We start from the raw sequence: 27,608 nt of genomic DNA, 5'->3' as shown, positions 1-27,608 counted from the left end.
TAAAGGATCTGTACTCTAAAAACTACAGAACACCTATGAAAGAAATTGAGGAAGACACAAAGAGCTGGGAATGGATTCATAAAAGGTTGCTGGGAGGCCTGCCAAAAGCTCTGCCTGAATCATACCATGAAATCCTTACTGGAGTCCTGTGAAATGGGTAGCAAGGCTTCCCTGTTGCACAGGGAAGAGTATTGAGGCTCAGTTTTCAATATGAAAACCTTCATGGTGCCTCAGGCAGAGTTTGTCTCTTGGTAGACTCGGAAATGGTAAACACCATTTCCTTGATGGTAATGGTGAGTCCAGACCTTGGAAATGGTTGCAGCCAAAGAATCCTGGGATGCTTTGATTCATGCATGACCCAAACCAGGAGAAGCAAGCCCAAAGGAGAAGAGTGTGAAGCTGCACTATGAGGCCCATAGACGGATGTGAAACTTCAACCACAGAGGGGACGGTGGGCCTTCTGGAGCAGAAACATGACAAGTAGATGTGAGGATGAGTCCCCAGCTTCTTAGGACTCAATAGGTTGGTCTGGCAGAAGGGGCCTCATGGGGCTGTCAGGGTAATTCCTCAGTCAAAGAGATGATCTTGAATTTTTAAAATTTGCATTCATGCATATAAAAGTAGCAGATTTTTAAAGGAAATAAAAAGTAGTCACTCATAACTTATGGTATTGTGAAAGCCCAACAACCAAAAGTACTATGTGTATAGCAAGCAGGGGGAGAGTTAATGAGGTAATCCTAGTTAATTCTCTTTCCTAATCTTGTCCCCTAAAATGCCTACAATCTCACCGCAGGGTTCAGCCTGCAAGAGAAATCTAAATTCACAGAGCAGCTTAAAAGCTTGTAACAACCACAATGACAATGATAAACAACTATGTACAAACGTAAGTGCTGACTTAAAATTGGTAGGAAATTATTCAGAAATTTGTGGTGACTTAAATATTCAAATTGAAGAGACACAGGCATTCCTTAGATACATAGTTTATGTTGAAAGATACCAGACTTTTTAGATGAAGAAATGGCTTGAGAGGAAAGAAAATATACTTCTCAAATTTAATAAAAATAAATTATTCTCTTTAAAAATGTTTATTTGGGAGGAGGGGCAAGACGGGCAGAAGAGTAGGGTCCCCAAATCACCTGTCCCCACCAAATTACCTAGATAACCTTCAAATCATCCTGAGAATCTACGAATTCGGCCTGAGATTTAAAGAGAGACCAGCTGAAACGCTCCAGTGAGAAGAGTTCGCGCTTCTATCAAGGTAGGAAGACGGGGGAAAAAGAAATAAAGAAACAAAAGGCATCCAAGGGGAAGGGGCCCCACGAGGAGCCGGGCTGAGGCCGGGGCGAGTGTCCCCAGGACAGGAGGAGGAGGAGCTCCACCAACCTTCCCGGGTGGAAAGGGGCCCACAGGGAGGTAGAGCAGGACCCAGGAGGGCGGAGATGCCCTGGGGCTCCCGGGGACACTAACAGGAACCTGCGCCCCGGGAGAGTGCGTCGAGCTCCCTAAGGGCTGCAGCGCGCACGGCGGGACCCGGAGCAGCTGGGGGGCGGGGGGCACGGCGGGACCCGGAGCAGCTGGCGGGGGGTCTCGGGCGGAGGAAGAGGCTCCGCAGAGGGGGCTGCGCGGAGGGAGCGCAAATCCAACAGCACAGGCGCCCGAGCACAGGGCGCCGGAGCAAGGGCGCCGGGACACAGCCCAGGATCCGCCTCCCCCACAACAGGCAGAGGCCGGGAGGGCCCAGGACAGCGAGGACGCTCCTGCCCCGAACTGAGCAGATCAGCCCCCGCCCCGGAGCCTCCAGGCCCTGCAGACTGAGAGCCCCAGAGTACTGTGGGAGGTGACTCCAGGGCTGCAGAGCTGGCTGCCACCACTGGGGTTGTTCCTCCTGGGGCTTCACGGGGTAAACAACCCCCACTGAGCCCTGCACCAGGAAGGGGGCAGAGCAGCTCCCCCAAGTGCTAACACCTGAAAATCAGCTCGACAGGCCCCTCCCCCAGAAGACCAGCTAGAAGGACAAGTTCCAGGGGAAGTCAAGGGACTTAAAGTATACAGAATCAGAAGATACTCCCCCGTGTTTTTTTGTTTTCTTTTTTGTTTTTTTGGTTTGTTTTTTTTTTGTTTTGTTTTGTTTTTTTTGCTTTTTGATTTCTGTTTGCTTCCCCCACCCTTTTCTCCCTTTCTTTCTTTTTATTTCTCTTTTTCTTCTTTTTTTCTTCCTTTTTTCTTTTTCTCTTTTCTTTCCTTCTTTCTCTCTCTTTTTCTCCTTTTCCCAATACAACTTGTTTTTGGCCACTCTGCACTGAGCAAAATGACTAGAAGGAAAACCTCACCTCAAAAAAACGAATCAGAAACAGCCCTCTCTCCCACAGAGTTACAAAATCTGGATTACAATTCAATGTCAGAAAGCCAATTCAGAAGCACTATTATACAGCTACTGGTGGCTCTGGAAGAAAGCATAAAGGACTCAAGAGACTTCATGACTGAAGAATTTAGATCAAATCAGGCAGAAATTAAAAATCGATTGAATGAGATGCAATCCTAACTAGAAGTCCTAATGCCGAGGGTTAATGAGGTGGAAGAACGACTGAGTGACATAGAAGACAAGTTGATGGCAAAGAGGGAAACTGAGGAAAAAGGAGACAAACAATTAAAAGACCATGAGGTTAGATAAAGGGAAATAAACGGCAGCCTGAGGAAGAAAAACCTACATTTAATTGGGGTTCCCGACGGTGCCAAAAGGGACAGAGGGCCAGAATATGTATTTGAACAAATCATAGCTGAAAACTTTCCTAATCTGGGAAGGGAAACAGGCATTCAGATCCAGGAAATAGAGAGATCCCCCCCTAAAATCAATAAAAACCATTCAACACCTCGACATCTAATAGTTAAGCTTGCAAATTCCAAAGATAAAGAGAAGATCCTTAAAGCAGCAAGAGACAAGAAATCCCTGACTTTTATGGGGAGGAGTATTAGGGTAACAGCAGACCTCTCCACAGAGACCTGGCAGGCCAGAAAGGGCTGGCAAGATATATTCAGGGTCCTAAATGAGAAGAACATGCAACCAAGAATACGTTATCCAGCAAGGCTCTCATTCAGAATGGAAGGAGAGATAAAGAGCTTCCAAGACAGGCAGGAACTGAAAGAATATGTGACCTCCAAACCTGCTCTGCAAGAAATTTTAAGGGGGTCTCTTAAAATTCCCCTTTAAGACAAAGTTCAGTGGAACAATCCACAAAAATAAGGACTGAATAGATATCATGATGACACTAAACTCATATCTGTCAATAGTAACTCTGAACGTGAACGGGCTTAATGACCCCATCAAAAGGCGCCGGGTTTCAGACTGGATAAAATAGCAGGACCCATCCATTTGCTGTCTCCAAGAGACTCATTTTAGACAGAAGGACACCTACAGCCTGAAAATAAAAGGTTGGAGAACCATTTACCATTCAAATGGTCCTCAAAAGAAACCAGGGGTAGCCATCCTCATATCAGATAAACTAAAATTTACCCCGAAGACTGTAGTGAGAGATGAAAAGGGACACTATATCATACTTAAAGGATCTATCCAACAAGAGGACTTAATAATCCTCAATATATATGCCCCGAATGTGGGAGCTCCCAAATATTTAATCAATTAATAATCAAAATGAAGAAACATTTAGATAATAATACACTTATACTTGTTGACTTCAATGTAGCTCTTTCTATACTCGATAGGTCTTCTAAGCACAACATCTCCAAAGAAAGGAGAGCTTTAAATGATACACTGGACCAGATGGATTTCACAGATATCTACAGAACTTTACATCCAAACTCAACTGAATACACATTCTTCTCAAGTGCACATGGAACTTTCTCCAGAATAGACCACATACTGGGTCACAAATCGGGTCTGAACCGATACCAAAAGATTGGGATCGTCCCCTGCATATTCTCAGACCATAATGCCTTGAAATTAGAACTAAATCACAACAAGGGGTTTGGAAGGACCTCAAACATGTGGAGGTTAAGGACCATCCTGCTAAAAGATGAAAGGGTCAACCAGGAAATTAAGGAAGAATTTAAAAGATTCATGGAAACTAATGAGAATGAAGATACAACCATTCAAAATCTTTGGGACACAGCAAAAGCAGTCCTGAGGGGGAAATACATCGCAATACAAGCATCCATTCAAAAACTGGAAAGAACTCAAATACAAAAGCTCACCTTACACATAAAGGAGCTAGAGAAAAAACAGCAAATGGACCCTACACCCAGCAGAAGGAGAGAGTCAATTAAGATTCGAGCAGAACTCAACGAAATCGAGACCAGAAGAACTGTGGAATAGATCAACAGAACCAGGAGTTGGTTCTTTGAAAGAATTAATAAGATAGATAAACCATTAGCCAGCTTTATTAAAAAGAAGAGAAAGAAGACTCAAATTAATAAAATCCTGAATGAGAAAGGAGAGATCACTACCAACACCAAGGAAATACAAACGATTTTAAAAACATATAATGAACAGCTATACTCCAATAAATTAGGCAATCTAGAAGAAATTGATGCATTACTGGAAAGCCACAAACTACCAAAACTGGAACAGGAAGAAATAGAAAACCTGAACAGGCCAATAACCAGGGAGGAAATTGAAGCAGTCATCAAAAACCTCCCAAGACACAAGAGTCCAGGGCCAGATGGCCTCCCAGGGCAATTCTATCAAACGTTTAAAGAACCCATACTTATTCTACTAAAGCTGTTTGGAAAGATAGAAAGAGATGGAGTACTTCCAATTTCGTTCTATGAGGCCAGCATCACCTTAATTCCAAAACCAGACAAAGACCCCACCAAAAAGGAGAATTACAGACCAATATCCCTGATGAACATGGATGCAAAAATTCTTAACAAGATACTAGCCAATCGGATCCAACAGTACATTAAGAAAACTATTCACCATGACCAAGTACGATTTATCCCCATGACACAAGGCTGGTTCAACACTCGTAAAACAATTAGTGGGATTCATCATATCAGCAAGAGAAAAACCAAGAACCATATGATCCTCTCATTAGATGCAGAGAAAGCATTTGACAAAATACAGCATCCATTCCTGATCAAAACTCTCAGAGTGTAGGAATAGAGGGAACATTCCTTGACATCTTAAAAGCCATCTACGAAAAGCCCACAGCAAATATCATTCTCAATGGGGAAGCACTGGGAGCCTTTCCCCTAAGATCAGGAACAAGACAGGGATGTCCACTCTCACCACTGCTATTCAACATAGTACCGGAAGTCCTAGCTTCAGCAATCAGACAACAAAAAGACATTAAAGGCATTCAAATTGGCAAAGAAGAAGTCAAACTCTCCCTCTTCACCGATGACATGACACTCTACATAGAAAACCCAAAAGCCTCCACCCCAAGATTGCTAGAACTCATACAAGCAATTTGGCAGCATGGCAGGATACAAAATGAATGCCCAGAAATCAGTGGCATTTCTATACACTAACAATGAGACTGAAGAAAGAGAAATGAAGGAGTCAGTCCCATTTACAATTGCACCCAAAAGCATAAGATACCTAGGAATAAACCTAACCAAAGAGGTAAAGGATCTATATCCTAAAAACTACAGAATGTTTCTGAACGAAATTGAGGAAGACACAAGAGATGGAAAAATATTCCATGCTCATGGATTGGCAGAATTAATATTGTGAAAATGTCAATGTTACCCAGGGCAATTTACACGTTTAATGCAATCCCTATCAAAATACCAGGGACTTTCTTCAGAGAGTGAGAACTAATTATTTTAAGGTTTGTGTGGAATCAGAAGAGATCCCGAATAGCCAGGGGAATTTTAAAAAAGAAAAGCATAGCTGGCGCATCACAATGCTAGATTTCAGGTTGTACTACAAAGCTGTGGTCATCAAGACAGTGTGGTACTGGCACAAAAACAGACACATAGATCAATGGAACACAATAGAGAACCCAGAAATGGGCCCTCCCCTCTATGGTCAACTAATACTCGACAAAGCAGGAAAGACTATTCATTGGAAAAAGGACAGTCTCTTCAATAAATAGTGCTGGGAAAATGGACAGCCACGTGAAGAAGAATGAAATTGGACCATTCTTTTACAGCTACACAAAGATCAACTCAAAATGAATGAAAGATCTAAATGTGAGACAGGAATCCATCAAAATCCTAGAGAATAACACAGACAACACCCTTTTTGAACTTGGCCACAGCAACTTCTTGCAAGAAACATCCAGGAAGGCCCGGGAAACAAAAGCAAAATGAATTCTTTATCTCTTTATCTTGACTTCATCAATATAAAAGCTTCTGCACAGCCAAAGAAACAGTCAACAAAACTAAAAGACAACTTACAGAATGGGAGAAGATATTTGCAAGTGACCTATCAGATAAAGGGCTAGTATCCAAGATCTATAAAGAACTTATAAACTCAACAGCAAAGAAACAAACAATTCAGTCATGAAATGGACAGAAGACAGGAACTGAAATTTCATCAAAGAAGACATACACATGGCCAAGAAGCACATGAGGAAATTCTCCGCATCACTGGCCATCAGGGAGATACAAGTCAAAACCACAATGAGATACCACCTCACACCAGTGAGAATGGGGAAAATTAACAAGACAGGAAACAACAAATGTTGGAGAGGATGTGGAGAAAGGGGAACCCTCTTGCACTGTTGGTGGGAATGTGAACTGATACAACCACTCTGAACAACTGTGTGGTGATTCCTAAAGAGTTTTAAATTGAGCTACCCTATGATCCAGCAATTGCATTGCTGGGGATTTGCCCCAAAGATACAGATGCTGTGCATAACAGAGACACCTGCACCCCGATGTTTCTAGCAGCAATGTCCACAATAGCCAATCTGTGGAAGGAGCCTCAGTGTCCATCGAAAGATGAATGGATAAAGAAGATGTGGTTTATGTATACAATGGAATATTACCCAGCCATTTAAAATGATAATACCCACATTTGATTAATGTGAATAGAACTGGAGGGTATTATGCCGAGTGAAGTAAGTCAATCAGAGAAAGACAAACATTATATGATTTCATACATTCAGGGAATATAAAAAAATAGTGAAAGGGATTAAAGGGGAAAGGAGACAAAATGAGTAGGAAATATCAGAGAAGGTAAAAGAACATGAGAGACTCCTAACTCTGGGAAACAAACAAGAGGTAGTAGAAGTGGAGGTGGGTGGGAGGATGGGGTCACTGGGTGACGGGCACTCAGGGGGGCACTTGACAGGATGAGCACTGAGTGTTATACTATATGTTGGCAAATCAAACTCCAATAAAAATTATACAAAAAAGAATAAGGAGGCTCTGAAGGTCACAGTCACATGCTGGTTTATGAAATAAAGGCAAATGTGGTGGTCTCAAAAGAAGGTCTACCCAAACCTAGTGAACATAGGAAACAGACTCCACAAGGAAGGATGCCCATTTTGCAACCAGACAGCCTAAATCTCAGATACTCCTGTGGGCGACCACGGACTAGCTGGAGTAACTGAACCAAACCAGGCCCGGACTTGCATCCCTCATTCACTCGAAAGGCTCGGGAGCTTAAAGGGTGGATAGTTGGTTGACGCTTGAGAAAGGGCTTGAGCAATGGTTCTCAGAGCTCACTTGTACGTGATCGCCCACATAACACAATAGATACAACTTATTCTGGCCTGGTCATAAATGTAAATAAGGGTCTATGCTGTCCTTGCTGGTCTGTTAACCATACCTAATATTACTTTCAAGTATGCACATCTGGAGCAACAAGCTTATCTATTTACCAAGGTCTTCTGGCACCAGTGGGTCTGTCTTGCATGCTGAGAAAGGGAAACTTTGGAGGGTTTCACAAACATGCTAAAAATAGATACCTTCTTAGCTTTGTTTTGCTCACGCTATAAAATGTTGTAGAACCTTGAATAAAGCTGGCACTGCTTGGACATCATCCACCGTGTCCCTCCTGTCCCCATCTCTTTGCTTTTCTTTTATTTTCCTCATCCCCTTACCCTCGGGACCCTGATCGTGTTGCCGCAGAGCGCACAACATTCTCCAGTTGATGATACTAGAAGCACAGTGTCAACACTTGATTTTGTGGGCTTTGTTGGTATGAGATCCTTCTCAATATCAGTAGTGACAGAAATACAGATAATATCTAAATGATGGGAAATTTGATACTGTTTGGTAAGTAACACATTCTCTTCCTTTTGTGAAATGTGTAAGAATCCATATGTTATGACCCAGAACTTCCACTCCTATTTCTGGAGGAAGTTCTACACAGGTGTACCAGAAACATGTGTAAGATGTTTATAGCAGAACTGTGCTGAAGAGAAAGAAACAACTTTAAAGAACCCCAAACTCAAATTTCCATTTACAGGGAAAAGAGAGATTATATATGCTCTCTTGGCAAAACAGAAACACCTGTGATAGAAACAATTAAAAGCAGCTTATAGAAGATGGCACACAAAATAATTATGTTTTTCTAAGACATCCAAACAAGGAAAACTAAATAATACATCATCTGAGTTAACACACATCTATGGTAAAAACTGAAGGAAGCAAAAAATGTTAAAAAAAAACATGTTAAAAACAAAATTTGAAAGTGCTGTATGTCTGAGAAGAGATGCAGAGACAGGATATGGGGTGAAGTGGGTGGAAATATTCAATGATATAAGAAACATTCTAGCTTTAAATTTGGGAGCTGAGTTCATAGGTATTTACATTTTGCTTTACATTGTGTATATGTATGTGTGTAAGTAGTATCATCTATATTCTACTATAATGAGCAGCTGAATACATGTAACACTTAGAAAATGCAATAAAGGACAAAACCAAGGGTGAAGAATGATGTCAGCAGACATTATCTTTTTCAATAGACTATATTTCAAAACAGTTTTACTGTCACGGCAAAATGGAGCAGAAGGTACAGAAGGCTCCCATGTATCCCCTGCCCTCACACACCTATAGCCCCCACTATCAACAACTCACATCATCTATTGTACAATTCATGAACCCAAACTGATCCATCTTTCTCTCCACATCCATGGTTTACACTGGGGTCACTCTTGGTGCTATGTATTCTATGGGTTTTGACAAAAGTATAATTTATCCACCACTGATCCACCATTGTCATATCACATAGACTGGTTTCACTGGCCTCTATGCTCCATCAACTTATCCCTGCCTCCTCTGAACCCTTGGGAACCACTGGTCTTTTTATTGACTCTACAGTTTTGCCTTTTTTAGAATGTTATGCCTTTGGAATTGTGCAGTATTTATCCTTTCCAGATTGGTTTCTCTCACTTGGTAATATGCATTTCAGTTTCCTCCATGTCCTTTCACGTCAGCTGTCATTTAAAGAGCCTTCTGAATACTGAGTGGTAAGTGGAAGTACTCCAGGTCACTAGTGCCCGGTGATACTACTGAACCCCAGGGATGAATTTTCCCTGGAGACAAACAGGTGACCATCCAAGGAATGAGTATGGAATTGGCATTGGGCTTTTTACTGGCAACAAGGCATGCTTGAAGAAGATAGATCTTTAGAGTTCTAAGAGAAAATGTTGTATCTAGAATTCAGAACTCAGTTAAACTATTGACAGTGATCACAAAATAAAGGCATTAATTCAAAACGTGAAGACTCAGAAAGTATACCACACAGAGAACTTTTTTCTCACTTTGAGAATGGACTCAATGTAAATGACCAGGCAAGAGGAAATCCAAGAAGCACCAGCACCACCAACATAATGGACAGATAAGAGTGAGCCCTGTGCTCCAGGTTGGGAGAGCAACTAGTGCAAGTGAGAATGATAATTTAAAAGTATTGTATAGAACACCTTCAGAGAGATCCCTAGCCTGCTCTTCCTCAGGGGAGTAGTCCTATTCTACTGTCATTTCCTCTCTTTCTCTCCACTGAGCATTGCTTTGTCTAGCTACTTCTTTTTTTTCCCCTGCTTTTTCTTCTTAAATATAGAGCCCCAAACAGGATGACTCTGTGTGGCCTGAGGCTTGATGAAATGACCTGTGAATGTTGACAGCAGCTGGTCCTTCAGTCGAATGCAGGGAAATGCACATCCAGAGGCCAAGGAGGGAAGGGCTGTGATTGGAGAGGGTACAGCTCCTTTGTGCTGGGTCCATGCAGGAGTGAGAATCACAGAGGGAAGAGGTCACTCACAACTACTAGTTCTGTAAGGAGCTTCCTGTTGGTATTGTTTTTTCTGTTACTGTGGAACAAATACTCTGAAACTTAGTGACTTAAAACTAGTGTTTATTTGCTGACAGTTTCTAGGGGTCAGTAATCTAGGAGCAGTTTTAGTTGTGTAGCTCTGGATAAGGGTCTCTCCTGAGGTGGTAGTCAAGCTATCAGCTGAGTTGCATCTTCTGAAATCTTGCTGGGGCTGAAGGATTTACTCCCAAGATGACTTATTTACATGACTGGCAGTTAGTGCAGGCTGCCTCTGATGCTTCAGAGCCTCTCCAGCAGGTTAGTATAAACTTTCTATGGTTTCTAGGCAGAGAGAGGAAAAAAGGAGAGGGAGAGTAGGAGGGAGACAGAGAGCTGGAGCAGGAGCAAGAGAGAGCCAGTGAGCAGAGTGTTTATAAGACAGAGCTGCAGACTTTTCATAACAAAATTTTGGAATTTATGGACATTTTATTATTGCTGTCATATTCTATTAGTCATTCTAGGGGAAGGGATTAAACATAGCCCTAAAAACAGGAGAAAATGTTGGAGGCCATCTTAGAGTGTCTACCACTGACCTAGGGGCAGGTCAAGATTGTATGAGTCCATAGAATGTGAGGTGAGAGGTGAAAGAACATGGGCGTCAGATAAATGGCGTTATGGGGTGGATGTCACAATAAGACTGTGTGTCACACTGAGCAAATCTTTTCTTCCACCTTTGGATCCAGACTCATTTAACAAATGGCAAGAAGTAGAACATATTTGGGAATTTCGTGACATGGGTTCAAAATGAGCAAGTCAGCTCATTTACCTCAAGAAACTTAGATTTGATAAAAGTGGAAGTAACTGATCTTGATTGGGAATTCAGAAAGGGTACAGTGTGAGGAGAGGATACCAGATGTTCTGACTTCCCTCTAGAAGGTTCCTGATGACATCAACTCTTCAGATGATGGAGTCTTTCAGGATTTTCTTCAAGATGGTTCTGGTGTCCTCAGCAACTATTTCCAGGAGGCGTCTGTGTTTCCACTTTCTCAGAAAGTTGATAATAAAGTCACCTAACAGTGGGATGTACCTCAGAATTGTATATAAGCAAGAGGATGTATTACAATTCATGCAAGATACTGCCCAGTCCCCTCTAATGATAGTGTGCGGATCCCGAGACTTCATAATGGCCTTGTACTCCTCCATGGGTTTCCCCATACTCTGAGCTATCTGTTGGAGAGACTCATCATCCACACCAAAGAGCAAGTGGTAGGCTATCAGACACTCCCCAAGATCATCTGCATTCCAAATGCCAAGGGTGTCAAAAGACTTTGAGGCTATTTTCCCCCTGAACATGGTCACTTTGTCACTAATGACCTTCTCATAAGTGTGGGACAGATTCTTTAGGGGACCACAGTACCTGATATCAGAAATGTCCCTGTTCAAGGTGTTCCTAAGCTCTGGGAAGTCATGCAATAAGGGCTCAAAGCTGGAGACCAAGAATATGATGGGTTCGAAAACCCTCTCCTTCTGGAGATTTTCCTGAATATTCTCCCGAATATTCTGCAGGAGACGTTCTTTCAAGAGAGCACTTGTGCTGAGATCCCTGTCCAGCTTGGTCCAGACAATGTAGAATCTCTTTCCCAGGACCTGGATGGCCTTGGCAAGCTTCACAAGATTCATGCTGAACTGTTCAGATGCAATAATGATGAAGAGGTCATACTGGCTAAATTTCATCTCCTCCAGGTAGTTCTCCAGACTTTGGGTGCCTGCCCCTGTTCCAGGTAGGTCCCACAGTTCCACATTGGGAAAGTGGGGGTAAGAGTAGCAAGTGGGAATCTGGGTGGTTCTTACCACCCCTGTGGGAGCTGAATCCTCCTCATCATGCCCAATTCCCCGCAGTGCATTGATGAAAGAAGACATGCCATTGCCAGAGTCCCCAGTCACAGCAATTCTCAATGGGACACTGGATGCTCTCTTCAGGGTCTCCCTGACCATAGGGACCACCTCCAGCAACTTCCTTCCTCCCAAGGCCTTTTCAATGTTTATGGCAGTCTCCTTAGATAAGCTACTCCAGCCCATATTGTATGGCATATCATAGTTGGAGGATGTAAGTAATGGTGTGTGAAGAGAGTGGGTGGGCTGTGTCACATCGCTGAGCAGTGGAGTGACCTGCAGAAGTGGGAAAAAGCAGTGGAGTTAGGAGGGCCAGGAACACAGGATGGCAGAGGTATCATCAGATCTGGTATCCCAAACTGAGGGTGTCAGATCCACAATCAACTCCCTGCAAAGGCATTTAGATGAGAAACAGCAGGCCTCTGCAAAAAATGATTGATAGTTTGTCAAAAATTTACACATATTTAACCATTAAAAACGAGGAAATCCTACCATTTGTAACAACATGGATGTACCTTGAAAGCATTATGCTAAGTAAAATAAATCAGGCAACCACTACATAATCTGATGTGTGGAATTTAAAAAGAAAATAAATTCATAGAAAAAGAGAACAGACTTAGGAAACAGCAGAGTCATGGCATGAGAGAGAGGAGATTGGAGGAAATGTTCAAAAGGTACAAGATTTCAGTTATAAGTAAGCACTAGGGATGTAATGTACAACCTGATGACGATAGATGACACTGCTGTATGATTCATAAGAAAGTTGTCAAGATAAAATATCCTAAGAGTTCTCATAACAAGAGAATTTTTCTCTTTTTTCTTCTTTCTTTTCCTTTTATTGAGATGATGGATTTTAGCTTAACCTATTGCAGGAATTACTTCATAATATATGTTAATTTACTGTGTCAATATATCCTGTATATGCCTATTTGACATCATTGATATCAAATCATCATGCTATATGCCTTCAACTCATACAGTGAGGTATGCCAGTTATTTTTCAATAAAACTAATAAAATAACTTAAGTGGAGTCACCAAATGACCCAGCAGTTACATTCCTAGGTGTATACATAAGAAGGATGAAAACATACATCTACATGAAACCTGCATGCAGATGTTCACAGCAGCATTATTAACAGTAGCCTTCAAAGGGAATTAACACAGTTGCCCACCCACTGTTCAATGGATAAACAAAAATGATCTTTCCATACAAGAGAACAGCATTGGGAAAGAAAAAAACATGAAGTATGATACTTGCTACAACATGGATGAACCCCAAAACATTATACTCAGTGAAAGCAGACATCACATCAGACCATGTATTCTATGAAATATATTGGGGATTTCCTAGATCTGAAGTGCAGATGGCATAAGGGAAAAGAAAGCCAACAGTCAAGAGGTACAGGATATCTTCTGGATAATGAAAATGTTCTAAATTTGATTGTGACAGGGGTACAGCATTGTGAATATATTCAAAACTACTGAAAACTTAAAAGACATGAATCACAGAATGTGTAAATTATATCCCAATAAAGTTGTTGAAAAGAAAAGCAGCAGAGGTATTCATTCAGGAGATGTGCACATGTTAGGGGTTCAGAGCCTGCTGAGGAATGCACAGCAGCTGTGGTACCAATAGTCAGCTCTTAAGCAGTCTATGGATGAAGTGGGCTTGAGCAGAAGAGCATAATGAGGGTTGCTCAGTCAGGAGCCAGGCAGGTATAGGTACATCTCCTCCCTGACTGGGTGAGCAGTATGTCTACAGGGCAGAAGCAAGCTTGTTCCAACTCTCCATACCTTTCAATCCTGAGGACTCACCCATCCTCAATACTTATGTCTTCAGAGTCAAGAACAATTTAATTATTTTTAACAACAGTGAAAAGTGCATTTTCCCCCATTTTCCATATATTTCACCACTAATCGCATACCTAAGAAATCCCAGGCCCTCATCCACTTCAATAATTAAGTTGTAGTTTTCCAAATGATATCCTACTGATTTTTTAAGTCAGTACTTATTTTTGTACATGATTTTTTATCTTTGTCACTATTGTGATTATAAGTATTTAAATTCTCCTATAAACTTTCTCTTAGGGCAGCCCAGTGGCTCAGCGGTTTAGCGCCGCCTTCAGCCCAGGACGTGATCCTGGAGACCCAGAATGGAGTCCCACCTCGGGGTTCCTGCCTGGAACCTGCTTCTCCCTCTGCCTGTGTCTCTGCTTCTCTCTCTCTCTCTCTCTCTCTCTCTCTCTCTGTCTCTGTCTCATGAATAAATAAATAAATCTTTAAAAAAATAAAATAAACTTTCTAAGCTGAGCCCTACAGTAAAATTGTAAGCATTTTATCAGGCAGAACTGAAAAGGGAACTGATTGGGATTACCTAGTGGCCTCTACTCCTAGGGGCTATGCACAGTACTGACTGGTGGGCTTTCACAATCCCACAGGCTATGGTTGCTGTGGTAATTTCCCTGAAGACATCTACTATCTCGGGACACCTGGGTGGCTCAGCAGTTGAGCGCCTGCGTTTGGCCCAGGGCATGATCCCTGGATCCAGGATCGAGTCCCACATCAGGCTCCTTGCAGGGAGCCTGCTTCTTCCTCAGCCTATGTCTCTGCCTCTCTCTCTCTCTCATTGTATCTTTCATAAATAAATTTTAAAAAAAAGACATCTACTATCTCTATGTGCACCAATACAAATTTTAAAACATTTTCTAATTCAAGATTGACTCTTTGCTGAGGAGTTTCCCTGTGAGGCCATGAGGCCTTCTATTGTATGAGGGCTTCTTCCCTCCCAGAGCCATATATGGGGTCTCCTGATGCTTCTGAAGATGAGAACTCACACCCAAATGTTCAGGTTTCTGCTCAAAAGGACTGCAGTCTCATCAGTAGAACAAATTTCATATTGAGTTGCAGGTCCCATGGTGCAGACTTTACCTATCACACTGGCTTTCCTCTCCACTGGTGGGTCCTGCTAGCATCACTGCCCCCCAGTCTTCTCTGAATACTTTCATCCAGCATTAGGCCTAGACATACCCTGCCAATGAGGAAACTGCCAAGAGCCCTGACAGAGTTTGCAGACAAGCTGGACCCATGGTAATGTGAATGTTTTCACACTGAAAACTGATCCCCGGTGTTCTGTCTTGTGCAAGCCAGGAAGCTATGCTACCCACCTCACATGTCTCCAGTGAGGATTTCATGCTAAGGTCCGAGTGGAGCTCTGGGCAGGCCTCACAGTAACCTCTTGGTGAATCCTCTCTGGTCTTATTAGGACCTCTGAGGATGACTTTTCTCTGGTTCTCCTTACTCCCTCCAACTCTTACTGCAGCGTATGAAGATTCTGATCTGTGAGTCTGTCTGGGAAGGATCTTCTGCATGCCTTTTCTTGATTAATCTTCTCCAAGCTCTGTTAGACAAGAAATAGTATTATTCCTGGTCACAGATGAAGAAACAGTGTCTCACAGATGAGAAACAAGCCTTAAATGGCATAGCAATGACCTGGGATCCAAGATTTAAACCCACAGTGTGATTCTCTGTTTCTGTCTGGACAGGAGGGGAGGATGATCCTACTTAATGCTGAATCTCTAGTTCCAGAGGCCAAGGAATGGCTGGATGCTAAGATGCTTCTCTTGGGGATGTGGGTCCATTTGTTGCTGTTAACTGCCATTTACTTCCTCCTGGATACACCCTTACTAATTTGTGGAGAGAATGGAAATCACAGTCCTCTCTCAACTCCCATCCTCACTACACATTACAGAAAACTCACTGATTTCCAAGTGTGAAGGGAAAACCCACAATGTGTTCCCACTTCTCAGAAAATGTTGCAGTGAACTTGACCCCCATTGGGAGATAGAGATGCCTAATGAAATGATCAGGAGATGCTGGGAGTTCAGAGGGAAGGAAGCTGATGGATTATGATGTGATCACCATCGCATCTGCTTAGGGACCAGAATCTTCCGAGGCCTGTGCCCACAAAGTCTTCAGGGTCCTTCACCAAGAGAAGTGCAATAGTCAACAAGAATGGTGCCTCCTCCTGCAAGGAGTGGAAATGCCCTGAGGCAGGTGAGGGTGTGAATAACATGGTGGTTGGGCAAAGCACATATGGCCAAAGCTGGATAGAAGTCAGAAAGATGGAGCTCTGGGCTGGCTCAAGCTGAAGGAACAGTCTGGAATGAGAATATCTAAGATTAGCCCTCCTTTGACCTTGTACTCAAAGCCTTCTTTAAGGGCTCTCTTGACTATTATTCAGAATAACCTGGATTCATATTTATGGGGTATAGAGGTTCCTGGAAGCCTGAACTGTCATCATGGCTCCAGAGAAACAATCTCCTTCATGAATTCCAGGCTCACTGACTTGATTCTATGAAGGGCTTTCTTCTGCTCCTGAGCATGGGACAAGGGTATGGATTCTGCTTACCTGTAAGTTTGCCCCTACTATGGGATGGGGAAGGCTAGATGTCCTTATCAGAGGTCCTTTGAGACCTAGGAGAGCTAGAACATAAGAACTGAGCTGGAGCCCTTCAATCCTTTCCCTGGTTTGTCTAAACCCCATCACAACCTCCATATGTACCCGTCTCACCTTAACTTCTTGTGTGTTAGATCAATTAAAAAAAAAAAACCTGCTCTCTTCAAAAGGTTAAAGTCCCTGAAAGTACTGTGCTATCCCATGTTAAATACTTGATATCATAATAATATATATGCAGGTCTTGGTACTTACAGTAAATAATTCCCTAGGCTCTGCCTAGTGGCCAGCAGGTGTGGGACACATTTCTATTAGATGAATGAAGCACAATGTATCATTGCATATCTCCCACTTACTGGCTGATGGATAAATTAACTTTTCTTCCTTAATCTGTCATCTGAAATGTTGTAGCCAGTTCTGCCACAGCCCTTTGGAAAACAAGTAGAGGCTGGGGAAAAGTATGACCTCCCCCCATCCCAAAGTAGGTGTGGGAGGTGAGCATAAACCTACCCTCTTCCAGACTATTTCTGTGACCATATCTGACCCAACTATGGACTTTTCACATATCTGCTCACCTGAGCACCTGTGCTAGACTCTATTGGAGGGGTGACTGAGGCCCCATAGCACTAACCACAGCTCCCTGTCCCCCACTACCTGCTCATCTGGTTCCTGTCTTGCACCTGATTCTATACAACCTTGCACATGGGATCCTCTCAGAATCCTTTTAGGCAGTACTATGGCCATGTGACACTGCCAGGCCAGGCTGGGACAAGGGTAACTCCATGAGAATTTGCAAGTCTTCCAGGAATGGTCAGTGCACATGTGTCTGTAGGACATGAGGCTCAGATTACTGACCCAGAAGTTGAGAAGCCGAGACCAGCCCAATGCAAGCCCAATCTCCCTTTCTGTAGATCCTACTCATGTTGTGCCTCTGATCTTCCCTCTCCAAACAGAGTTTGAAAGTCCCTGAGCAAAGATACATAGGCCTTTATGGAGGGAGCTCAGCAGTTGTGCTTGCAAAGATAATCAGACTTTATATGCAGATCTTTCAAAGTTTTCTGAAGGACACTGGCAGTGAGAGATGCATTCCACATAGGAACTAAGTACATACTCAACACACGTGCATACACCTGAAGAAAGAGTTTACCAACAGTTTGCCTTCCCTTTATTTTAATCTATTGCATTCTATTCCTTTGGGTAACTTTTTTGAACTCTTGTTATAATGGACCTAATAGACTTCATAAACTAAGAAGCAGAATGAAAAGCACTCGTTAGTGGATTTCCCATGCAGGATCCTTTAGAGTTCATGTCATGCCCAATCATCTTGAGCCATGAAGCAGGGATCAACCATATACCAGACTAGAAATCCAAGGTAGCAAGGACTTCTGTGATTTTGAACCCAATGTGGACCAAGACCCACATTTCCCCCATTTTATCATCATAGGGAAGGGGTGAGGGAAAAAAAATCTACATATTGATTTGTTCTAGGAAAGTTTAATAATCACCAATGGGCATGAAGTACAAAAGGACCTGTCTAGGAAGAGAGTATTCAAGAGTCCACTTCACTGACTTCATCTGTGAAGGATGGAACTCGTGTCCAGCAACAGGGACAGTTTCTCCAATGCAGATATACATGTGCATTGTAGGCAGCTTGTCCCTGAAATCCCACCCCCAGTCCCCAACCCACAGAAGGTCCAAGCTGGTGCTCCAGACAGACTGTCCCAATCCCAGGTTACCCTAGAAATTGTCATTGTCTTACATCCTACTTAGATTCTATGAGAATATGAATGGCAAAACTTGCTGTCATTTTCCAACCCTATCCCCATCAGAAGACCCTCAATGCTATGAACCTAGAGGTGGTGGGCTCATTGCCTCCATACTGGAGGGATGAATGGGTTTGAAGCAGACAAAGAGTTTGGGTGCCAAGTTTTGTCCCTGAAGAATGCTAGAGAGGAGCCCTGCTGTGAATATTCACTGAAATGGATAAACCAGTTCCCAAGCTCTCCTGCCCTGGACTCAGACTCCACCTTTCATGTCTTCACACTAGCAGGCTTATTAGCCAAGCTGAACAGTAGGAGCTCTCTCACTTTCCTGCTCCAAGAAGCAGCAGGTGACTGTGATCATGCAGAAATCAGTGGTCTTCCTGGAAATTACCTATCATGGGCAGCCATTAAGCAGAGACAGTTTCCTCTGGGACCATCCAAAACTGGTTTCAGATCCAGGATACTCTGTAAGGAAGGAATGGAATTGTGTTGGGTTGGGGTGTCCTAGGAAGAGCCTAGAGAAAGGAAAGAAAAGGAGTTAGGAAGTACAAAATTGCAGGGTTTTCTGTTTCAGTGCCTTTTCTGCTCAGAGTTGTGTAATTTCTGGATAAAGGTGGTGGCAGGCTCCCAGCCCAAGCTGGAGGGAATTAAGCAAGAGTAGTTTTCAGTTTCTATTCTTGGAAATCTCAAAAAGGGGGAGAACTAGCTTCACTTTCTCCATTCCAGAGGGTGGGACTCCTACAGCATTTGCTTGAAGCTTATGCAAGATTATTTAAGCATCTTCAGCCCAGAATCCCAGGGAAGGGTAGGGGTGTTCTCAGACCAGCCCTGCTGCATCCTACCTGAGATTGTTCTTCTAATGTCAGCACCCAGACTAGTGAGAAGTCCACATTCAGCCCCTTGTGAGGCTGGCTTTCAGATAGGTGCAGACACTGCCTGCAAAGTAACTACTTGAGGCTGCGCAATGTGCCCAGCTCAGGGGCTAACTCACTTCCACCCATGGAGATCAGAGTGCAGAAGCTACATTCACTGTGGATTTCACTTCCTGACCCCAGCTGTGACCTCACGTAGAGTCAATGCATCTGCCCCAACCAGGTATCTGAGCCTAGCACTGCTCACTACATCTGGGTGACTCTGGGCAGCTGCTTAACATTTCAGTGATTGTCATGTTCATTCTCATGAGAGAGCAGAAGGAAAAGCAACCCAGGGTAACGGTGGTCACAAGAGGCCCCAGGGAGGGTGCTGTGTGACTGCAACAGGGTGATAGAGAAGGTCTGTTTTACAAATATCTGCCAAGATTTCAAATATCCATAACAAGTTATGAAATCCTTCTGTGGCTAAGAGATTATTAATATATCATTGCCATCCTGGATTCCCATCCTGGGTCAGGAAAGGACAGCTGACAGGTCGAGGAAAGGGAAAGCAAGGATCATTTTAATGAGCCTGTTACAAGGGACATGCCCAACAATGAGGGCTGCATATGGTCTTCCTGGGTAGGATGAGGAGAAAGAGGTGGAGCTACCCTTCTGTTCCTGCTCTACCACAGAGGAGGTAGAAGCCTAGAAGGCCTGGACTATGCCTGCTCCAACATCCCAATGGAGATATCAACATGGGCCTTCATTGGATACTCCTATGAGGGACATTCAGCTGGATTGCAAACATCCTGAGTGAGTCCTTTCCTATTCTTGTAGTTCCCCTACGCCATGCTCCTCCATGTAATGGAGGCAGTGGGAGGAAGAAAGAGAAGATAAATTGACGCTTTTCCTGTCCCTACTGCAGGTGTCTCACTCAGTTGGAGGTGAGGTTGAACCAGGGAAGGGGAGATGTCCACTGTACAACAGCCTTGAGACTGTATGTTACACTGATTGGACCTCTACTCATCTGAGTGGAACCAGGAGAGAGGGAATTTCCTAAGCCATTCATTGAGAAGAATTTATTCCCCTTTCTGCAAAGAGGAAATGTAACAATATACTTATAAATCATACTTCCTGATTTCCTAGTGTTGACTTAGGATCAGCAACTCTGACTCTGGACCCTGAGGTGTGCATACTGGAGCATCAAGCTCCAGCCCACTGGGTTCTGAGGACACTGCAGACCAGAGCCAACCAAACAGCACCAGACCCAGAGTGATTCTCACACACCGCTGGGGAGCAGCCCAACCCTGGGGAGACCCCGAGTGGGAGCTTTCTGTCACCCACTACAAAGGCCCCATCACTTCCAGGGTACCTGAGTCTCAGAGGTATTTCCTACCTTATTACTGAGAGCTGTAATTGTGTGTTCCTGTGCTCCTCTGCATCCACAGCTAGGTGTCAAGTTCATGTGTGAACTTGCATCTTTGCCTTGCAGTTTTGTCTATCTGGAATTTCAGGCTCTTATCCTCCTTCTGCTCCCTGAATTATTTCTCAGTCTTTGTCCCATCATAGCAGTGCTTGTCTCTGTATGTCAGATGGAGCATTTCTCTGATGTCCCTAAAACATGATAGGATGGAGAGAATAACAATCCAATAAGAACTGAGATCCTGGGGGAGGGACAAGATGGCTGAAGAGTAGGGTCCCCAAATCACCTGTCCCCACCAAATTACCTACATAACCTTCAAATCATCCTGAAAATCTACGAATTCGGCCTGAGATTTAAAGAGAGACCAGCTGGAATGCTACAGTGAAAAGAGTTCGCGCTTCCATCAAGGTAGGAAGACGGGGAAAAAGAAATAAAGAAACAAAAGGCCTCCAAGGGGGAGGGGCCGCGAGGAGCTGGGCTGAGGCCAGGGCGAGTGTCCCCAGGACAGGAGAGCCCCGTCCCGGAGGAGCAGGAGCTGCACCAACCTTCCCGGGCGTATCCAACACCACAGGCCCCGGAGCACAGACGCCGGGACACAGCCCAGGATCCGGCCTCCCCCGGGACAGGCAGAGGCTGGGAGGGCCCAGGACAGCAAGGACGCTCCTGCCCCAGCTGAGCAGATCAGCGGCCCCGCCCCGGAGCCTCCAGGCCCTACAGATGGAGAGCTCTGGAGCTACTGCGGGAGCTGACTCCAGGGTCCCAGAGCTGACCCCGCCACTGGGGCTGTACCTCCTGGGGTCTCACGGGGTAAACAACCCCCACTGAGCCCTGCACCAGGCAGGGGGCAGAGCAGCTCCCCCTAGAGCTAACACCTAAAAATCAGCACAACAGGCCCCTCCCCCAGAAGACCAGCTAGAAGGACAAGTTCCAGGGGAAGTCAAGGGACTTAAAATATACAGAATCAGAAGATACTCCCCCGTGGTTTTTTTCTTTCTCTTTCTCTTCTCTTTTTTTCTTTTTTTCTTCCTTTTTTCTTTTTTCTTTTTCCCTTTTCTTTCCTTCTTTCTCTCCTCTCTTTTTCTCCTTTTCCCAATACAACTTGTTTTTGGCCACTCTGCACTGACAAAAATGACTAGAAGGAAAACCTCACCTCAAAAGAAAGAAAGAATCAGAAACAGTCCTCTCTCCCACAGTTACAAAATCTGGATTACAATTCAATGTCAGAAAGCCAATTCAGAAGCATTATTATACAGCTACTGGTGGCTCTGGAAGAAAGCATAAAGGACTCAAGAGACTTCATGACTGCAGAATTTAGATCCAATCAGGCAGAAATTAAAAATCGATTGAATGAGATGCAATCCAAACTAGAAGTCCTAACGAAGAGGGTTAATGGGGTGGAAGAACAAGTGAGTGACATAGAAGACAAGTTGATGGCAAAGAGGGAAACTGAGGAAAAAAGAGACAAACAATTAAAAGACCATGAGGTTAGATTAAGGGAAATAAACGACAGCCTGAGGAAGAAAAACCTACCTTTAATTGGGGTTCCCGACGGTGCCGAAAGAGACAGAGGGCCAGAATATGTATTTGAACGAATCATAGTTGAAAACTTTCCTAATCTGGGAAGGGAAACAGGCATTCAGATACAGGAAATAGAGAGATCCCCCCCTAAAATCAATAAAAACCATTCAACACCTCGACATCTAATAGTTAAGCTTGCAAATTCCAAAGATAAAGAGAAGATCCTTAAAGCAGCAAGAGACAAGAAATCCCTGACTTTTATGGGGAGGAGTATTAAGGTAACAGCAGACCTCTCCACAGAGACCTGGCAGGCCAGAAAGGGCTGGCAGGATATATTCAGGGTCCTAAATGAGAAGGAAATGCAACCAAGAATACTTTATTCAGCAAGGATCTCATTCAGAATGGAAGGAGAGATAAAGAGCTTCCAAGACAGGCAGGAACTGAAAGAATATGTGACCTCCAAACCAGCTCTGCAAGAAACTTTAAGGGGGACTCTTAAAATTCTCCTTTAAGAAGAAGTTCAGTGGAACAATCCACAAAAATAAGGACTGAATAGATATCATGATGACACTAAACTCCTATCTGTCAATAGTAACTCTGAGCGTGAACGGGCTTAATGACCCCATCAAAAGGCGCAGGGTTTCAGACTGGATAAAAAAGCAGGACCCATCCATTTGCTGTCTACAAGGACTCATTTTAGACAGAAGGACACCTACAGCCTGAAAATAAAAGGTTGGAGAAACATTTACATTCAAGTGGTCCTCAAAAGAAAGCAGGGGTAGCCATCCTTATATCAGATAAACTAAAATTTACCCCAAAGACTGTAGTGAGAGACAAAGAGGGACACTATCTCATACTTAAAGGATCTATCCAACAGGAGGACTTAACAATCCTCAATATATATATGCCCCGAATGTGGGAGCTGCCAAATATTTAAATCAATGAATAACCAAAGTGAAGAAATACTTAGAAAATAATACACTTATACTAGGTGACTTCAATCTAGCTCTTTCTACCCTCGATAGGTCTTCTAAGCACAACATCTCCAAAGAAAGGAGAGCTTTAAATGATACACTGGACCAGATGGATTTCACAGATATCTACAGAACTTTACATCCAAACTCAACTGAATACACATTCTTCTCAAGTGCACATGGAACTCTCTCCAGAATAGACCACATACTGGGTCACAAATCGGGTCTGAACCGATACCAAAAGATTGGGATCATCCCCTGCATATTCTCAGACCATAATGCCTTGAAATTAGAACTAAATCACAACAAGAAGTATGGAAGGACCTCAAACACGTGGAGGTTAAGGACCATCCTGATAAAAGATGAAAGGGTCAACCAGGAAATTAAGGAAGAATTTAAAAGATTCATGGAAACTAATGAGAATGAAGATAAATCATTCAAAATCTTTGGGATGCAGGAAAAGCAGTCCTGAGGGGGAAATACATCACAATACAAGCATCCATTCAAAAACCGGAAAGAACTCAAATACAAAAGCTCACCTTACACATAAAGGAGCTAGAGAAAAAATAGCGGATGGACCCTATACCCAGCAGAAGAGAGTTAATTAAGATTCAAGCAGAACTCAACGAAATCGAGACCAGAAGAACTGTCGAACAGATCAACAAAACCAGGAGTTGGTTCTTTGAAAGAATTAATAAGACAGATAAACCATTAGCCAACCTTATTAAAAAGAAGAGAGAGAAGACTCAAATTAATAAAATCATGAATGAGAAGGGAGAGATCACTACCAACACCAAGGAAATACAAACGATTTTAAAAACATATTATGAACAGCTATACGCCAATAAATTAGGTAATCTAGAAGAAATGGACGCATTCCTGGAAAGCCACAAACTACCAAAACTGGAACAGGAAGAAATAGAAAACCTGAACAGGCCAATAACCAGGGAGGAAATTGAAGCAGTCATCAAAAAACTCCCAAGACACAAGAGTCCAGGGCCAGATGGCTTCCCAGGGCAATTCTATCAAACGTTTAAAGAAGAAATCATACCTATTCTACTACAGCTGTTTGGAAAGATAGAAAGAGATGGAGTACTTCCAAATCGTTCTATGAGGCCAGCATCACCTTAATTCCAAAACCAGACAAAGACCCCACCATAAAGGAGAATTACAGACCAATATCCCTGATGAACATGGATGCAAAAATTCTTAACAAGATACTAGCCAATCGGATCCAACAGTACATTAAGAAAACTATTCACCATGACCAAGTACGATTTATCCCCAAGACACAAGGCTGGTTCAACACTCGTAAAACAATTAGTGGGATTCATCATACCAGCCAGAGAAAAACCAAGAACCATATGATTCTCTCATTAGATGCAGAGAAAGCATTTAACAAAATACAGCATCCATTCCTAATCAAAACTGCAGAGTGTCGGGATAGAGGGAACATTCCTCGACATCTTAAAAGCCATCTACAAAAAGCCCACAGCAAATATCATTCTCAATGGGGAAGCACTGGGAGCCTTTCCCCTAATCAGGAACAAGACAGGGATGTCCACTCTCACCACTGGTATTCAACATAGTACTGGAAGTCCTCGCCTCAGCAATCAGACAACAAAAAGATATTAAAGGCATTCAAATTGGCAAACAAGAAGTCAAACTCTCCCTCTTAACCGATGACATGACACTCTACATAGAAAACCCAAAAGCCTCCACCCCAAGATTGCTAGAACTCATACAAGCAATTTGGTAGCGTGGCAGGATACAAAATCAATGCCCAGAAATCAGTGGCATTTCTATACACTAACAATGAGACTGAAGAAAGAGAAATGAAGGAGTCAATCCCATTTACAATTGCACCCAAAAGCAGAAGATACCTAGGAATAAACCTAACCAAAGAGGTAAAGGATCTATACCCTAAAAACTACAGAACACTTCTGAAAGAAACTGAGGAAGACACAAAAAGATGGAAAAATATTCCATGCTCATGGATTGGCAGAATTAATATTGTGAAAATGTCAATGTTACCCGGGGCAATTTACACGTTTAATGCAATCCCTATCAAAATACCATGGACTTTCTTCATAGAGTTGGAACAAATTGTTTTAAGATTTGTGTGGAATCAGAAAGACCCTGAATAGCCAGGGGAATTTTAAAAAAGAAAACCATAGCTGGGGGCATCACAATGCCAGATTTCAGGTTGTACTACAAAGCTGTGGTCATCAAGACAGTATGGTACAGACACAAAAACAGACACATAGATCAATGGAACAGAATAGAGAACCCAGAAGTGGCCCCTCAACTTTATGGTCAACTAATATTTGATAGAGGAAACACTATCCACTGGAAGAAAGACAGTCTCTTCAATAAATGGTGCTGGGAAAATTGGACATCCACATGCAGAAGAATGAAACTAGACCACTCTCTTTCACCATACACAAAGACAAACTCAAAATGGATGAAAGATCTAAATGTGAGACAAGAGTCCATCAAAATCCTAGAGGAGAACACAGGCAACACCCTTTTTGAACTCAGCCACAGTAACTTCTTGCAAGATATATCCAGAAAGGCAAAAGAAACAAAAGCAAAATGAACTATTGGGACTTCATCAAGATAAGAAGCTTTTTCACAGCAAAGGATACAGTCAACAAAACTAAAAGACAACCTACAGAATGGGAGAAGATATTTGCAAATGACGTATCAGTTAAAGGGCTAGTTTCCAAGATCTATAAAGAACTTCTTCAACTCAACACCAAAGAAGCAAACAATCCAATCATGAAATGGGCAAAAGACATGAAGAGAAATCTCACAAAGGAAGACATAGACATGGCCAACATGCACATGAGAAAATGCTCTGCATCACTTGCCATCAGGGAAATACAAATCAAAACCACAATGAGATACCACCTCACACCAATGAGAATGGGGACAATTAACAAGGCAGGAAACCACAAATGTTGGAGAGGATGTGGAGAAAAGGGAACCCTCTTACACTGTTGGTGGGAATATGAACTGGTGCAGCCACTCTGGAAAACTGTGTGGAGGTTCCTCAAAGAGTTAAAAATAGACCTGCCCTACGACCCAGCAATTGCACTGCTGGGGATTTACCCCAGAGTTACAGATGCAGTGAAACGCCGGGACACCTCCACCCCAATGTTTATTGCAGCAATGGCCACAATAGCCAAACTGTGGAAGGAGCCTCGGTGTCCATCAAAAGATGAATGGATAAAGAAGATGTGGTTTATGTATACAATGAAATATTCCTCAGCCATTAGAAACGACAAATACCCACCATTTGCTTCAACGTGGATGGAACTGGAGGGTACTATGCTGAGTGAAGTAAGTCAATCGGAGAAGGACAATCATTATATGGTCTCATTCATTTTGGGAATATAAAAAATAGTGAAAGGGAATAGAAGGGAAGGGAGAAGAAATGTGTGGGAAATATCAGAAAGGGAAACAGAACATGAAGACTCCTAACTGGGAAATGAACTAGGGGTGGTGGAAGGGGAGGAGGGCGGGGGTGGGGTGAATGGATGATGGGCACTGAGGGGGGCACTTGACGGGATGAGCACTGGGTGTTATTCTGTATGTTGGGAAATTGAACACCAATAAAAAATAAATTTATTATTAAAAAAAGAAAATGTGAGATATAATCATTTATATATTTATAATATTTACATATTTATAAAATAAATGTATATATAAAATATGTGGTAAACATATAATTGTGGCATATAAGTTTTTATATATAATAGTGATATATATAATGTAATGTTATTCAGTTATAAAAAAGAATAAAATCTTGAAATCTTGCTACTTGCTACAACATGGGTAGAACTTGAAGGCTTTAACTAAGTAAAATAATTCAGAGAATGACAAATATCATTTGATCTCACCATTTGTGGAATCTAAAAACCAAAACAAAACAAAACCCTAAAACAATATCCTAGATAAAGAGAACAGAAAAAGTTCTCTGTGTGGTGTACTTGAGTCTTCACATTTTGAATTAATGCCTTTATTTTGTGATTACTATCAATAAATAGTTTAACTGAGTTCCAAATTCTGGATACAACATAATTTTCTCTTAGAACTCTAAAGATGTATCTTCTTCAAGCATGCCTTGTTGCCAATAAAAAGCCCAATGCTAATTCCATACTCATTCCTTGGATGGTCACCTGTTTGTCTCCAGGGAAAATTCATCCCTGGGGTTCAGTAGTGTCACCAGGCACTAGTGACCTGGAGTACTTCCACTTACCACTCAGTATTCAGAAGGCTCTTTAAATGACAGCTGACAGGGATCCCTGGGTGGCTCAGCAGTTTAGCGCCTGCCTTTGGCCCAGGGCGCGATCCTGGATTCCCGGGATGGAGTCCCGCATCCGGCTCCCTGCATGGAGCCTGCTTCTCCCTCTGCCTGTGTCTCTGCCTCTCTCTCTCTCTCTTTCTCTCTCTCTGTCTCTCTCTCTCTCTCGAATAAATAAAGAAATAAATAAATCTCAAAATAATAATAAATAAATAAATGACAGCTGGTGTGAAAAGACATGGAGGAAACTGAAAT

The 27,608-nt window shown here is 42.8% G+C and overlaps 1 protein-coding gene across 10 annotated transcripts in view; it reads right to left on the bottom strand.

Annotated features, from left to right (window-relative positions):
- Positions 1–27,608, bottom strand: part of LOC121495793 (T-cell-specific guanine nucleotide triphosphate-binding protein 2-like) — a 74,354-nt gene that overhangs the window by 35,939 nt on the left and 10,807 nt on the right. Inside the window, exons 2-6 of one of the 10 annotated variants that reach the window (XM_041763754.1) lie at positions 22,083–22,168; positions 20,526–20,743; positions 18,667–18,790; positions 15,224–15,456; positions 8,539–12,334 (exon numbers count right to left, since the gene is read on the bottom strand). The exons of 3 other annotated variants lie outside the window; for them this stretch is intronic. In XM_041763754.1, coding sequence (XP_041619688.1) covers positions 11,123–12,334; positions 15,224–15,427 — 1,416 coding nt within the window. In that variant the 5' untranslated portion in view covers positions 15,428–15,456; positions 18,667–18,790; positions 20,526–20,743; positions 22,083–22,168 and the 3' untranslated portion in view covers positions 8,539–11,122. Of the gene's footprint in view, positions 1–8,537; positions 12,335–15,223; positions 15,457–18,666; positions 18,791–20,525; positions 20,744–22,082; positions 22,169–27,608 lie in introns of those variants that run through there. 6 more of the 10 variants (XM_041763753.1, XM_041763755.1, XM_041763756.1 and 3 more) reach the window with 6 other exon arrangements.

This window comes from Vulpes lagopus, chromosome 7 (assembly GCF_018345385.1).
Source record: "Vulpes lagopus strain Blue_001 chromosome 7, ASM1834538v1, whole genome shotgun sequence".
Taxonomy (NCBI): Eukaryota; Metazoa; Chordata; class Mammalia; order Carnivora; family Canidae; genus Vulpes; species Vulpes lagopus.
Note: the sequence above shows the minus strand (reverse complement) of the source record. Positions and strands in the feature narration are given on the sequence as shown.